This window comes from Centroberyx gerrardi, chromosome 2 (genome assembly GCF_048128805.1).
Source record: "Centroberyx gerrardi isolate f3 chromosome 2, fCenGer3.hap1.cur.20231027, whole genome shotgun sequence".
Classification (NCBI taxonomy): Eukaryota; Metazoa; Chordata; class Actinopteri; order Beryciformes; family Berycidae; genus Centroberyx; species Centroberyx gerrardi.
This window is the reverse complement of record NC_135998.1, coordinates 20,896,767-20,913,719: the sequence shown is the minus strand read 5'-3', so window position 1 is coordinate 20,913,719 and position 16,953 is coordinate 20,896,767. Positions and strand designations below refer to the sequence as shown.

Below are 16,953 nucleotides of genomic sequence, written 5' to 3'. Positions count from 1 at the left end.
GCTAACCAGTCTAAAGGGCATTTGTACTGCTGTATTTCCACTGTAGGCTATTCAAACCTGGCGCAAACCTTACCTCTCTTCAACTGCTTACATTGGTCAGCAGTGAGAATTTAAGACCACATTTATGTTTTCATCCTCTCCATAAAAGCATTGAATTGCACTGAAGGCAAGTATATTTTATTTTCTCCCTTTGAAGGGTATGTACATAATACTGTACAAAACTCACCAGAAATTAGTTTTTAAAAGCAGATTTTCTAAATTTTCTCCCTGGGGGAGCATCATGCCCCCGACACCCCTAGTATTTCTTTCAAGGATTATTTTTGTGGTATTTCTGCTTTATCAGAAAGTTCACAGTGAAAAGAGATAGATAACATGGGATGGGGGGGTTATGACAGTCGGCAAAGGTCCAGGTTGGATTTGAACTCAAGATGTTGCACTTTCATGGCAGGCACCTCACCCAACTGAGCAACCAGGCGAGAAGTTGTCCTTTTAGAGCTGAGTTTGAGTTGTCTCTGCCCCTTTCAGAGTCTGTGCGCACCGCTGCCATGAATAAGATCACCGAAAGGGGTTTAACCTTGCTATGGTATTGTCTGCCCTCTTTGTTACATTCACACTCCTATTTGAGCTATTGTTGCCCGCTGAAAACACTTTACCTGGCTGTGTCTGTTTCTCTGAGAAAAAAAGAGGAGTGTTCAGCTCAGCAGACAATGACGTTCATTGTTGTTTATCACCATGAAGTGGCACTGCAGAGTTGTGGCAATAGCAAAAACATTCAATTACATTTCCAGATAAAGGAATGAATATCTACCCTAAAATCCTATCAGTGATTATTTAGACAAATACAGTGAAGCACATCTTTTCCTCACTGAAGAACACAGATAAAGGAATAACAACGATAATGCATTCCATAGCATGTACGGCAGGTTCTTATATGAATGCTTTTGTATTAATGTGTAGATGGATGCAGATTGATGGGGCAATGGGGCACCTAAACTGATCATCTTGACGTATGTCATCATCAAGCCACCCTTTGAATCCCTAGAACACTTTAGAACGATTGATAAAGCAGATATTTTTCAAATAATGCATAAAACTGTCAAAGGAGTTGCTCAGGAGGCAGAGTGTCATATTAGACTTCCTCTTAACTCCTCCATGTAGTTCTATCGCTCTACATGCCCTTTGTCAAAAAAGCGAAACACCAACCACTGAGGCGTGATGGAAAGAGCACCACATAGTATTATTTGCTTGAATATGAAAAATTTAAGAAAACATGCATTTAACATACTGTAACTTTACACCAAAGCGTTCAATTAAGCTCCCTCCCAGAGATGTTGCAAAACATATTTGGTTGCAATTGAGCATTTTTGAAGTATTCGAGTGCTCAAGAATATTGAGGTAATCTACAAGCCCTTCATCAAGCTCACAGATAGTGATGGGTTGATAGGATGAACTGAAATGAAATGAAATGAGAGTTGTCCCCTCCCCATCTCTCATCCTCCTGTCAGTCATTGTCCCGTTGAACAATAGCACGGCAGAATGAAGGATGGCTCTAGCGGGGATAAACAACCCTGTAATCCCGCTCCTCTCTCTGCTCTGCTTCGTCTCAGCAGTATAAATGGAAATCTCTGGGTGAAGCTGCACACGGGCCAGCCCCTACTTAACTAATATGATTAAGCGCCAGTGGGCGGAAGCAGCATATGTGTTGTCACAGGCTGAGGAAACAAACTCATCTTCAAAACCATTTTTATGGTGAACTTTGATAGTGATGCACCCAGAATTGCCAAAGAATGCACAATGTGTCAAAATTAATAAAAATAACACACAGAAAAGTCTCCACGTTTTAAAAATAGAGAGAAAACAGGCCATCTGCCTCTTAGCATAGTGGAGCCGGGAGGATTTAATCCAGATTATGGCCGAGGCAAAACTGTTTTTTTTTTTTTGCGTCTGCTGCTGGTCGTCAGTGTGTCCTTGGCTACATAGACAAGCGGCAGGTTAGCCAGACAGCTACCACTGGATTTGACAGCTATAGGAACCCAAACCGGAGGGCACCATAAGTGGAGCAACTTCAGTTTAATCGAAAAAAATATTCTTACCCTAGCAGAGCGAATAATCACATAAGGCAAGATGGCTTTCTTGATCAAGAGCATGATTGGTAACCCATTGTCAGGAATGGGTCTTGGCGGTGGAGGTGACAAGGAAGAGGAGGCCACCCCTTCAGACCCCGCCAAAGCAGCAGGGATGACACGCGAGGAGTATGAGGAGTACCAAAAACAGTTGGTGGAGGAGAAGTAAGTTGTAACCGGGACAGCACTCCATTTTGTTTTGGTGTCACTGGCCCATGGAGGATAGCTTGGCTGCAGAATGTGTGGCAAGACAATCTGACCTTGACAAGCCATTATTTATTTCATCACGACATTTTACAATTTAAAGTATTGTTGTTTTTTATTATTCTTTTTCATCTGCCTCTAACTTTAAATCATTTCACCACATCAGAAACAGGCTTAATTTAAAATTACATTTATACTTTTTATTAAGTTTCATTGAGCATGTAGCATTTTGTGACAGATGCTTCTGTTGCTCAAGGTCAGCGCAGACGTACCACCATAATGCATAATTTTCCAGAATGTTCTGCATAATTTGGGGAACATCCATTGAAGCCAAAGGTCATGCTAGACCCTATAATACAGCAATCTGATCAATAATCTCCCATAATCAATCTGCGGTTCCAGCAAGAAACATTATTGATGTTTATTTGCAAAGACTGTCTAGCATTAAACGCAAACTCAAATAAGCAATGTAAAAATCAGATAGCCCCCATGATAAAATTGCACACAATTTCACCATATTTATTACTTGCACTTCAAAGGGTTTTATAGGAGTAAATGTTCCAGTGTTTGACCCAAGATGATAAAAAGCAATCTGGTTCCCTGTATCCTTGGTTGTGTAAAGGAAAACAATTTGTTAAAGATTAAATTACAGTGTTTGCACATACTTGCACAATTAAATAAAAGGATATAGTTTTCACTTTCTTTATACACAACTATTTAGTTGTTATATAGATATATATACATCTGTGGAAGATCAATGAAAACTATTTTGATAAATGTTTATAACTCCTCCTTTTGTAGTACAGTAGAGTATGGTCAGTTTTTCCTGTACAAAGCTCCTTTCACCAAAACATAAATATAAGTAATGAAATGTTCACTTGACAACAATATGATTTAAAGTGCTATTCTCTAAATAAATTATGTTTGGGTGGAAAATATCAAATCATTATCAAATCACATTTTGCATATTTTAAGTAATCCACCCTAAATTCCATTTTGAGAAAAGTGGGGAACATTTATTTTTTTTGTCAAATGTGAATTTTGACTGTGGTAATCCACAGAAGATTCCTCACCATCAGACCCAGTCAGCATGAATTACATAACAAGATTTGTCCAGCCTCTACTCTGCTGTTTGGGACATGTATTCATTTGTTTCAAAATGACAACGTCCTCCAAAAATTGACATTTCTAGCAACAATGTCAGATCTACTACTTTAATTCTTGATGCAAACAAAATATGTGATGGAAAATAAACATAATAGATTGCGACTATATGCTGACATTTAAAATCTGTCCAAGTATACAGTCAGTCCAGTTGAACATGTTTAACAACCCTACGGCCTCAGTACATTACATTGTTATTTCAGTACAGTGCAAGCTGTGGTATCTTGGCCTGATCTCAAATCTGCCTCACTCAATCTGGCCTAATAATCCCCATCTTTAATTGGCTGAGGGAAAAGGCACGAGTCTCTCCTTGAAAATACAGGAAAATGCAGACTCTCATAAATGGTACTGAAAAGCAGTAATTGGATTACAGATGCTTTTAATACATGAGCTTTAATAACTCAGAAGCATGTTTAAAAGGAAAATACTTTTTGAGATTATATCTAATAATCTAATATATTTGACATCTTGAAATAATGGTCTGTGTTGGCTATAGATGTTGCTAACATTTATATCATGATGATATTCAATTTGTTGTGTAACTTAGAATACAGTCTCAGTTCAACTTTTTTATTCTATGGACCTAAAGGAGGTAAAGTAATACAGAAGTAACTGAAAGTAAACATTTTACATCACTGAGGTAGAGACATGTTGTAGATTACATTACAGATTACAGTTTTAAGCAAATAACATATAATGGATTATATTATATTATATATAAGTATCTTCTGCTACCTTGTAAAATAACCCTGTTAAACATCAAATCCTAATGGGCTTTCAAACAAGGCAAGAGCTTTTCATTAAACTCTATTGATTTCAAGTAAAACAAGATACTTAGTAGACTGCAACACACCTACAATTGCAAAAACCCTCACAATCCATGCATAAAAATAGGCATGCATGTTCAAAATAGAGGTCCCAATGTCTATACGAATTTTGGAAGGATATATATAGTCCAAGCCCAAAACCACCATGACTTAAAAGACATTTTGTGATAGGGGCCATATGAACTCACACCAATGTAACTTTTTTTTATTTTGACTAATATTTGGCTCTAGAAATATGTTTCAAATTCCATGAAACTTGATTGAGCTCCCACCGCCTGAGTTTAAAATGCATCAGCAGACATGGTTTCCTATATGATACCTAGGTGCCAAGCTTCATGACAATTGGACAAAGTGTTGTGGAGTTACGGGCAATATTGTGATAAGCTATGGTGACCATGGTGACCATGTTGTTGGACCGCTTTATATACCATTTATGCATGTCAAACTGTTAATGATGTGTACCGTGGTGTGGATATGAGGAAAAATGAAAGAATCCATAGGCAAATAGCATTTTTTCTGGAAACTCAAAATGTTGAAAAATCCATAATAATGGATCCAGCCACTGATACATTGATCCTCCACTGATGATCCTTTGACAAATTTGTAGAGCAAGTTCAGCTATACATGTGTACCAAGTTTCAAATTATTGGACTCAAAATGTGTAACTGCATTTTTTAAATATGGATTAACTTCTTACTCCACTAGATTTTAACATGATTCACAAAGATAGAACTTCTAATGTTGATTATGTGTTGACTATGACTGTGCACACATCTACACATACATGCCCAGGAAAATGAAATAAGGTCCGACTTTTGACAAAAAAAGAGTTTTCTACTACTTGGACTTGTCAAAATGTAGCTGTTCACCACTCCAGATAGATTAATAGAAAACAAAACATATAATACACATGATCACTCCAATGAAAAACCAATCACTGAGATTACATAGTCTAGACATGGATAGCTTTTCTTTTTAAAACGTGTTTACCCAAGAGGTCATTAACATCCAGGTCATAGCTTGCTGCTTTCCTGTTTGTATTCTTCATTAAAACAATTCAAAACAATAACATTCTTCACTGTGCATTTAGTGTAACCTGTTGGAGATGTTTTCATGACCAACAATAAAAGTTATTGTGCAAGTAATGTTTATTATTTCTGTATTTCAGGATGGAGAGAGATGCAGATTTCTTGCACAAGAAGGCAGAGAGGGCAACACTCAGAGTTTGCCTCAGAGATAAGTACCGGCTGCCAAAGGTAAGTAGGTTTGTAATGCAACATTTGTAGAGTAATATATATTTTTGGTTCACTTCAGTACCACAAGTGACTTTCTTCAGCGGAAACACAGCAGCAGCATGATTGGCTGCAACTTAAATATAACTCCAAAATCAGCTGTGGAACGGTTGCACACAGGACAGTTCAGTTCAGTTCAGTTCAGTTCAGTTTTATTCACAAATCAGTTAAAATACAAGTACAATCATATATGAGACATAATGGAGACATGTGAAATGGGACACCCTGATAAGCTATCTGAAGCTTGAGAATAGGAGCCCAGACACTAAGCAGATAGTATTTAAAATATATGTTTACTAACACGTCTAGATTTGAAAAAGTGCATGTATTATACAGTAACACTTACAACCTACAAAACACCTAAGACTAACCTAAGACCCTAAAAAGTACTACTAAATGGTCCTAAGACATTTATTCCATCAGTCTAAACTTTGATTAAATAGGTAAGATACAATAAGTAGAGACATATGGCAAGTGGAAATAACAGTACAATTTGAATGGATTTCGGAAGTAGAGTAACTAGTTTAGAAGTCCCCAGCCGTTCAGGGTATTCAAGCTTAAACATATTTTAGCAGCAACTGCTGCCTTAAGCTCTTTTTGAAAACAGACACAGATAATGACATTTTGACAGTTAAAATGCAGTCCGTGTAAAAGTGTTGTAATTTGTATTCTTTATTTAAATTGATTCATCTTTTTAATCATTTAACAAGGACTGGTCAAAATAATTGACATGCACTTTCCCCTTCAATGCAGAAAATGCAGGATTGACTACTGAGCTTATTGTCCTTTAACCCTCATAGTGCCTGGGCAGGTAGAAGAACAAATAGCTGCTTCATGCTTGGTGGAAGTTGTCTTTATCCGTTCAGCAGCAGTACTTGGTGGTTCTAGCTTGGACAACAGGAGGTGGAAGCCATGCCAACAGATTAGGGAGCAAGATGTTCAGTAACAGTCCTGAAGACTTTACGTGTCCCATGTTGCACCTTGAGTCTTACAAAGCCAAATGCCACTGAGCAGGTGTCCCAGGCTCATTAGGCAACGTAAGGCAGTGTGAACTGACTTTAAGAAGGGACCACATCTACTTTAGCGGATGTAAACTGAATGATTCCAGGATTGTGAAGGATTCTTACATCGGGGAAAAGTTAAAGTAGCTGCAATGGAAGGAGCAAAAAAGGTGTGTTGGGATTATATTTAAACCATTTGCAGATGATTCATAATAGTCACCGTTTAAATCCCATAAATCAATCTTGTGGTGAAAACATGCTATTAACAAATAGCATGTTTTTTTTTATTGTAAAATAGCAAAGGGGATATGAATTGTGGGTTTTCTAATACGATGTAAAGTTGAATGCAGTGGTAACCATGGTTGCTGCCGGCATTGCTCACTGTTGCATGCAATAGACACTCAATTGTTCAGTGTTCTCTATTAGACAATAGCTGCATTTCCTTTCTGTGTTTGTCTGAAACCACACATAAACCTTGAGGACAAATGGCAGGAAAAATATGAATAAATCTAATTACTTTCCTTAATTGCATACCATGCCATCTTGAAAAGATAATATAACAAAGGCTACTGTGTATGATGTGTCTTTATTGGGACCATGTGTGTATTTTCACCATGGCAACCTAGAGTGCCAAAAGAAAGATAAATATATAAGAAATCTAAAGATATCCTGTTCTGTTGACTGCTTTGTTTTAACTGGGGTGGTGGTACATAATGACTTGAATATATGTAGTAATATATTCAGTAGTTCAAGTATTTGAAGAGGAGTTGGTGCTGATAGTCTAATGGAATTAGGGTCTCGTGCAACGCTATAGAAGATATCTTTAGACCATCGTTAGGATTCAGAGAGGAAAGGCTAAAGCAGTTCTCAGATAATCCCACAGATTGAAGTTAAAGTAGTCACAGCACAGTCTGCGTTGCATGAGTGTTCCAGATATTTAGTGGTTAGGTTTATGTTCAAACGTCATCGAATTTAGTATTCCTATAATGTAACACCACAATATTGAGGAAATGAAGATATAATGTCAAAAGGAGACTCATCTCTGCTTCACAAAAATATTGAAAATAGAATGCAGAATGTCTTCTAGAATGCAATTACTGGGACGTGGATTAAGCTAGATCCTAGAGCTACATCTATTTGTTTGTTTGTAAATTGAATTGAATTTGAATATTTTATTGAATAATACTTTTCTTCTTTGCTGAACCCAGCCTGATGTGCTTTAAAGGTTTTGAATGTTATAGCAAAACTAAACTGAGGTTGAAGCAGGGAAATATGATTATTCAAAACACAGTCAACAGGTTGTTTTTTTTTCTAGTTTTATACTTAAATCAACTCAGATATAAACTATCCTCTGATAAACCAAGGTTGATAAATTAGGTATGTCTACAACAATGTGGAAGTTTGGCAAATGTGAGATCAGCTAATCATATCAAAAGCTCTCATGTCAGCCTTCAGGTTGTTTACTTCTGAAAATGATAATTCAATACCATAACATACAGACCTACTGTAGTTATAAACAGGGAAAACAAAATGTGCCTTCTCTCTTGTGTAGTACATAGAAAGTCTATAAGGTCTGTCAGTGAAGTGACATTATGCAGCATCGACTGAACACTCTCTTTAAATCTAAGAGGTTTGAAAAGAAAAAAATACCCACCAGCCTACTCCATCCTTTAGAATATAGACATCGTTTTCATATGCATTATTCTCTTAGGCTAAAATATTAAATATACAATAACATGTCCACGTTCTAGATGAGAAATTATTAAAAACTCTTTAAAATAGTTTGGCTGTAAGACTCATTAGACTAAAAACGTCTCAATATTCTATCTGTTTGTAAAGATTTTGCTAATAATCAGATTTAATGTAATAGCCTCTGTAATATATCTCTCTGGCTACACCTACTGTATGCCTAGCTGGGTTCTGACCACGTTTTGTCTCCGATGTTGTCATCCACAGAGCGAGCAGGATGAGAACATGATCGAGATGGCTGGGGATGATGTGGATGTGCCAGAGGAGCTCCTCAAGATGGTGGACGAGGATGCCACAGAGGAGGAGGGCAAGGACTCCATCCTGGGCCAGATGCAAAACTTGCAGAACATGGACATGGACCAGCTCAAGGAGAAGGCCTCAGCTACTGTCACCGAGTTGAAGACCAAGGCAGAGGAGAAGTGCACCGTCATGTGAACAGGCAGCGAAGGCGTCCGTTTTTAAATAATGAAGAAGAAAAGAAAGGAAAGGGAAAAGAAAGGGGATAACACAAGAAAATATACAATTCCAACGCTTTCTGGGAATCTACAGGCCAAGCTGTTAAAAGGTCTGGGATTCAGTTACACTGTAGTATGCCTACAAAGTATTCACTTTTATTATAAACATGAAAAAGGCAAATAATCTTCCAGTACCAAAACCTTTAGCACAGCCATAGCACAGTATTATATTATTGCTGCTACCACTTTGCATCTACTCCCACAAAGGCTATAGCTGTTCCCCTGTCCCCCTGTTACTGTATGGGAAGTAGCCTACTTTTCAACTTAACATTACGATCAACTAACAATTCCTGGATTGAATCACGTCCAGGGTGTCTCTCCCTCATGACCATCTCTTTTAGAGAAAATATGTAGAGACGTGATCCTGTCCACAGAACGCCAGGCCTGATTTTCCTGGAACATTCCTAGCCAAGTTATATTGTTTATTTCTTTCCACAACTCTCTCACATGGTCACAAGACACAATCGATTTCAAAATGTTCATGATTCTTAATATAATTTTCATTTTTTTTTCTTTGTTTGTTGTAAAATGAGTCAGTCTGGTCTTCTAAAAGTGTTTTGCTCAGTCAAAGAAATAACAAGCAAGTCTTGGTAAAAACCCACACAATCTTGTCTAAGTTATTTGTTTCAATGCCCCTTCCCCCGCTCCTTTTGGTTTGTTGATGTTATTCTAGATTTTTTTTTTGTATGTGGTGTCTGAATAAATGATGATATTTAGATGGGGTTTTTTTTCCCTTTCTGTGTTATTACAAGGCTGACAATCTTGACAAGTCTTATGAGATGGTTGACTTCAAATATTGGCAGTAATTGTCAATAAAATGTGTACATGTTTTGCAGACTACTCCACATACTCTTAGAAGCTTGACCACTTCTATCCTAATAATCATTAAAAGCAGTTGAGCCTGGCAGAGATCAAACATTTGCAGATTTGCACAAATCATAATTTGGAAACACTGTATGTTTTTATTCCATAAATAAAAACGCTGTACATAAACACTGACAAATATATGGAAGTATTTCAAATTGAGAATACAAATGGATTGTTAAAATAAAGGTGTCTATTGAATACATACAATGTCAGTTTGTGTTGTGAAGGTTGAATGGTATGCCTTACCGAAGCTGAAGCTATAAAGCTGCTTTCTGCAGCATAACACAAACATCTTAATTCAAACTTTTGTTGTCTTTAGGATGATTCATGTGCAAGTCTATTATCATTAATTAGAACTATATGGGAAAGTTCCTGGATTGGGAAAAGACCCATGGAGACCTTGTTATCCTTATTAACTATAATGTCACTGTGTGGGGCTGTTTCGATAAAATCACCACTGATTACATTTCAGAAGCTTAATGGCTGTCTGATGATGAACTTCACCTAAATTGACAATTCAGAATTCAGGGGAAATTCTGTTAGATAGCCATCAAACATGAAGATTAAGCAACTAGGATCAAATCCCAACTACTTGAATAGGGGCTGATAAAGTGAATGAAGAAATGGGTCTTAATTTAATTGGGCATTATTCAAACATTTGCTTGGGATGATTAGGCAGAAGGGGGGGGGAGGAAGGAATCCTCAATGTTTGGAGTTTCACGTGAGCCCAAGTTTAAAAGGCTGCGGATTTGTAAGGTCTGGAGATTACTAGCTAATAGGATCAGCATAGCAAGGTTGTCAGTCCATGCCCTTCTCTCTCTCTGTCTCTCACCAGAGGAACATATCACAGTACAATTTTTAGTCTTGCAATATCTTAAATCTCATAGAGCAGTACATCTTGACTGCTTTTTTAGATTTCCTTCTTTATTCTTTTCATTCACCAAGTCCATCACAAAGCTTTCATTGCAAGGTCGGTGTGCAGCAATTCTAGAAATTGTAGTGGAGCTGGCAGCAAGGTTACTCTCACCGCCTTCTATATTCTTCTTCAAGTAAGCAACAAAATACACAAAGAATCCCCATCCAAGACATATTTGGTTATGCAAAGTCTCTTGATTCTCCAAAAAATTGTGGGGCTGCTTAACTAGGAATTAAAATGGTAATACGTCCCATACTACACACACATGCTCGAATTAGCTAGCTTAATCGTCTGTAATGTAAAATATTACTTTATTGTTTGTGTGAATTATAGGCCACCATCACTCAAGGGGAGGGGAAGGGGGGGGTGTCTCTATGCCAGAGACTCCTGTATAGGAGAAAGATTCTCTCAATGTTGTTGCAATTCCTACTCATCACCAATAGAGGGTGATAGAAGTCATAGATTACCTAATGCCCCTTTAAGGTGCTTCAATATGTGGACAAAACATTGTTTCCACAAAGGGTGTCATATTGAAGCACAACCAAAGCCAAATACTGGCTTTGGCTGGGTTTTCATTTAAATTAATTGGATTGAAGACATTCTTTCACTGTCAAGATGAGTGACTGAGCAGTCCCATACACAAGATTCAGGTGAAAGCTTGTATAGTTCTCATAGATGCTCTCACATCCTTAGAGGAGTGGGACGACAACAACAGTTTTAAATTAATGAAATCTGCAAGAAATTTCTTTTAGTCTCCTCTTTATTAGTATTGTCAACACAAGACTTTACTTGGCATTATACCTAAACAGAAGCTTCAACCTCTACATGACATTCAAGGCCAACTGGCTGAGTATTGTAGTAATGAGAAAGAAATTGAATGTTCAGCTGTTCAGTTCAATGTTCTTTTTCCACAGTTCCTGGTATTCAGTCTGGTACGATAGGCAGAGCCCAAAAGCCTTTTCAATAAGATAGACAACCTAAGAAACAGCTCAAGTGTAATGATATAGTCTCTCTCTCTCTCTCTCTCTCTCTCTCTCTCTCTCTCTCTCTCTCTCTCTCTCTCTATCAGTCTATTTATCACACATAGACTACTATGCACAATAGCACTGAGTGGTCTTTAAAAAAAAAAAAAAAAAAGCAATGCTGTAACAACTATAAGCACTTGAACAATCACTACAGTAATGCAGTTCCTGGAACTGAATAAAGCAGGATTTAGTGGTCCTCCATTGTATTCAGACCCTCAATCCACAGTCTTCACTCTGGACATGATTAGAATAAAACAACAACAACAAATTAAGAGAAAAACTTTAAATAAAAAAGCTGTTAAAAGGAACGTGTGCTTTCCATATGCAAAAACCTTTGGTGTTAATATTAAAAAGGTGTGTAGTTAGCATTTCTCTGTCTGTCTCTCTCTCTCTCTCTCTCTCTCTCTCTCTCTCTCTCTCTCTCTCTCTCTCTCTCTCTCCCTCTCTCTCTCCCTTAGGCAAACAAAGGATAATGTCACCTTCTGTAATTAGGAAAAGCTAAATAGTTTTAGGGGTTTTAATGCTTTTGAGTAAAATAATGTAATCCCCTTAAGCAGTATGGGGTCTAAGGATTACTGAACTGCTGTCAATCTTTGTTTAGTGTTAGTTACACATGTTTATAGCTCAACATTGTCAAAGTCTGGACATTTTTTTCATCTTATTTGAGACTAATTTGCAGAACAAATAACACCTACAACAAACTGTTCCTCAGGCCACTTAGTGGTGATCAAGTCAGTTGGTTTAGTAAAAGCAACTCTGTCCTCCCAGTTTGGTCTGGTTCAAACACAAACACCATTCTGAATACTTAATAGCCTATTATTTGATTGGGCAATGATTATGAGCCTATATTAAATGTATTTCAGTTTTTCATGAAATATGTGAAAATGGATGTATAATATACTATTTCATTATAACAACTTAAAAACGTAGTTTTTTGTGTATGTTTTTTTATGTTTTCTCTGCTGACAAACTAAAGGCCCTTTAAGAAACAATCGATTGAGTAACTGAACCTGGTCAGTCCATGAGGTCAGTAATAGCAGAATAGCAGCATATGATCATCCTACAAAACAAATAATATCATTCTTCAACTAAATGTAATTTCTCTTCATTTTGGCAATAATGTCTTGATGCTTTGATTAAATATTAAGCTGTCATCTTGCAATCCATGCCCTGACAAGAAATCTTGTAATTATGATTTTGTTCTACCTTAATCTGTAGGCCTAATCTTTAACCCGCTCCTCTTTTTTCACAGGCTAACATGAACATGACATCTGGAGGAGGGGAAAGATGGTTTTAAGATTTATGTAAGTAGGTTTAGAGCCAGCACTGACTGTTGTGCGGTGATGCACTTGAGATGAAGAGGAGTTAGGGAGGGTTTGCACCGGTGCCTCGGCGCACAGCTACTAAGTAGTGAGTTACCCCTAAATCCAGGGGCAAATCCCGCAGGACGTCCCCTCTCTGACGTGCTGTGGGGGGTACCACATGAGTAGGGGGTCTTACACCAGGGACTACTTTAAAAGCCCCCTCTGAAGATGCGGTATATTCACTGAGGAAGACGGTCTGGAAGGTTGACACTGGTATTATTCTTGCAATGAATGGTTGTGGTTGTTTTTTTTTGTTTTGTTTTTGTTTTTTGTTTTGTTTAGTTTTTGAGCAACTTTTCTCAACAGACCACAGCCTACGATTCTGAATTTCCGAATTGCAACTTTAATAAGGATTGAGGATTGAGAACAACTTCAACATCATCAAGAAACCCGCGAAGAAATCGGAGTGTGTAATTTCCAGTCTTCTGACTTCACCAATCAATGTGGCTTCTTGGATCATCTTCCCAAGTTATGATGGACGAGCGCCTGTCGCCCTCTGCGCGTTTCGTCCAGAGCCCGGGGAACCCCTCCAGAGTCCACAGCATAGAGGCAATATTGGGATTTAAAGATGACAACATCTTTCATAAATCAGCCTCCTACAGCATGACAGAAAAAGCGGTCGTGAAAGACACTGCGCGTAACGGGAATGTAATTGTAACCCCAATGAAGAAAGGCCATCATTCAGAAAGTTTTGACAGTAAGTAGAAATCAGTGAATTCATTTTGCTTTTTCTAAATCCCATTTTAAATATCCTCTTTGGCCGTCGCAGCCATTAAGCCTAACTAACTTTCGAAATCACTTTGATGTCCGTTAGCAGTGTGGCCGCAGTGTGGCCACAAAATAGCCTAAGGGGGTACCCTTAGGCTATTTTGTGGCCACACTGCAAATAAAATCTACATCTTAACAAGCCATTCGATTATTAAAGTATTTCTTGAAATCTTATTTTTCTCGAAATAAGTGAAGAAATGTGCCTGCTGGGTGAGATAATTATCTTTCTTTCCAATGAAAATCATCACAACATTTTTCATGAGTTAACTTTTTTTTATTGATAATGAATGATCTGCCTTATTCTGCCTCTTATGTTTCAAGATACTGACACTTTTTGGAAAATTCCTGAAACAAGTCAAACTGAATTGGAAACAAGTGGAATTATTTCACCCTGCTAGCAGAATTTCCCACTTGTTTAAAGAAAAAAAATAGATTTAATGACAGTAATAAGAATGTGACAGTAAATAAGAATAATAAGAATAATAATAAGAATGGACATTTGTGCAGTACAGGTTCAAGCAAGGCCTGAACTTGAGGCCCATAGACTCAGAATCGTATTCCAAAATATTCACCATATGTTTTTTTCTTCCTCTTCTTCTATTACGGTGATCCGCAGGTGTGTGTTGCACCAGCACTTCTGAAGTTCCAGTGTGTCCCGACTCACCTGACGGAGACGGTAAACTGTCTGATGATGAAAACCCCAAGAAGAAACACCGTCGGAACCGGACCACATTCACCACCTTCCAGCTCCACGAGCTTGAGAGAGCTTTCGAAAAGTCCCATTACCCGGACGTGTACAGCAGAGAGGAGCTGGCCCTGAAGGTCAACCTGCCGGAGGTCCGAGTGCAGGTAGAGAAAAACTCTTTATTTTGTGTCCATCTAAAAGAGAAACGTTGTGGGGGTTTTTTCCTCCTATGGATTTCTTACCAGCGTAGGCTGTGAAACCACAGTAGGCTATAGGGCTTTATGCAGTTATAGTAATGAATAAAACGTAAAACTATGACCTACATTTGGTGATCATCATATGGCATTACTTCCACCAATACAACAAAAATCAATTACAAGCCATTTTCACAAATACAGAGACCTTCCCTTCATTGGCCTAGTTTACATGTAGCCTATGATTTAGCCTATACTATGACCTTACATCCTTAAAGATTTTATATTAGTCTAAACAGGTGGGCAAACTGAGTTTGGGCGGATTTACCATCCACTGCATCCAGGTCGAATGCTCAATTAGAAACTTAGAGGGACGCTAAGCTACATTAATTTAATAATGTTGATTTAAATCATAAGCATATTTCACCTTTCTCTGGGCTCACATTTACTGAAAAAATATGAAATTGTAAGAAAATGTTTTCTATTGTATTTGAGCATATGGCTTTATCTTACACAATCCGACAATTACTTAAATAAATTGTTTAGATCATTGGAGATCTAAATTTTAAAGGTTTAGATGAATCGTTGCAGGAGGAAGTAAACGGCTCTTAACAGATTTTATTTACTTGCCTGGATTTAAACCAAGAGAAAGAAAAAAATCAAATCGCATTTGGAGAATGTTTAGCTTTTCTATTTTTTATTTTTTATTTTTTATTTTTTTTTAATCACAGGTTTATCGAGGTGACAGAAATCAATCAAAAATATGTCAAAAACACATTTGATAGACCAATCAATTTATCACAATATTTTGTTTAATGGAGCAGTCATGATTAATAAAAACAAATCATTCATCAATAGCATACAATTAAATGTGTAGTGCTTAGCTTGAAAGCAGCAGCCTTCACTGGCCCTCATACTCAATCTTCCATATTTCTAAATATTTCAACACTTTCACACAATAATGGATTTTAGATAATACATTTTAAAAAAATGATATTCTGCTCTTTAATTTCAGGTGTGGTTCCAAAACCGACGGGCCAAGTGGCGGCGCCAGGAGAAGCTGGAGGTGAGCTCCATCAAGCTCCAGGACACTCCTTCCTCTTTGCTGTCCTTCAGCCGCTCCCCCACCAACTCCCTGGGCTCCGGCCTGCAGTTGGATCCCTGGCTCACCGCCCCGATCGCCACCTCCACCTCCCTGCAATCACTCCCCGGCTTCATCAGCGCGTCGCAGGGCCTCCCGGGCAGTTACACCCCCCCTCCTCCTCCATCCATGCCCTCTTCCTTGCCTACCTCCTTTCTCAACTCCCCAGCCCTGGGACACGGCCCTCATCTGCCCCACATAGGCTCTATGTGTCCCCCGCCCCCGGCATACCAGTGTTCATCCGACCCAAGGAACTCCAGTATTGCCTCACTGAGGATGAAGGCCAAGGAACACATCCAGTCTATTGGGAAATCTTGGTAATGTTGTGTGGAAGTTTATGATGGACATCTAGACCCAGAGAGACCTAATCCATCTGTTGCATCTTGTGAGGAGTGACTTCACCCTCATGCTGATGGGATCATACTTTTTTTTTTTTGTTCTTTTGCTGAACTTTCAGAGTGAGAACTACTGTTGACATCCAGGATCAGAGAGATCCACTTTTACAGCAGCTATCTGAAGGCTGTGACACTAATTGTGAAGTAACATGTGAAACCACTGTATGTTGATATTTCATGGTTTTCTAGTGGTTCTCCCTCTCTTTTTTCTTCTTTGCAACCCAATCACATTCTTATCCATGCTATGTTGTGTCGCCAACATAACAAATGCAAAGTCCGTTAGTACCCAACAGTATCTATTTATTTTACTCTTGTAAATGGACCACGCCTCATTTGAATAACTGTTGATTCATTCATCCCTGTTGGTTTTGACCCATTTTATATGTTCTTCATCATAAGAGATTTATCAAATGTGATTATTTTCTCTATACAATAAACTTCCTATGTAAATTGAATTAACATAATGACTGATCAAATATTCCCATACACCTGCAACTTTGTCTTTACTCCAACAGGCTTCAAAACTCAGAACAGTTCCTTGATAGAATTGATTGATATGGCTCCATTCAAACTATTGCTCACATTTGAAAGGGAGACATGGGAGTAATTTGTTTGTATGTTAATGTAGCTTTTAAGATGTGTAGATATTAAGGTTTCTCATGGTTGTTGGATAGGAAATGACTGATGAACACAACAAAAAAATACAATGGCAGTCATGACTTA

At 38.0% G+C, this 16,953-nt stretch overlaps 2 protein-coding genes across 2 annotated transcripts; both read left to right on the top strand.

Moving 5' to 3' along the window:
- Positions 1 to 2,124: 2,124 nt before the first annotated feature.
- Positions 2,125 to 8,961, top strand: cplx4a (complexin 4a). Its single transcript, XM_071914528.2, has 3 exons — positions 2,125 to 2,288; positions 5,487 to 5,574; positions 8,568 to 8,961. The coding sequence occupies exons 1-3, from the start codon at positions 2,125 to 2,127 to the stop codon at positions 8,793 to 8,795; spliced, it is 480 nt and encodes a 159-aa protein (XP_071770629.1). The 3' UTR covers positions 8,796 to 8,961.
- Positions 8,962 to 13,488: 4,527 nt separating this feature from the next.
- Positions 13,489 to 16,156, top strand: rx3 (retinal homeobox gene 3). The gene is made up of 3 exons (XM_071914510.1): positions 13,489 to 13,744; positions 14,432 to 14,664; positions 15,710 to 16,156. The coding sequence occupies exons 1-3, from the start codon at positions 13,489 to 13,491 to the stop codon at positions 16,154 to 16,156; spliced, it is 936 nt and encodes a 311-aa protein (XP_071770611.1).
- Positions 16,157 to 16,953: the final 797 nt, after the last annotated feature.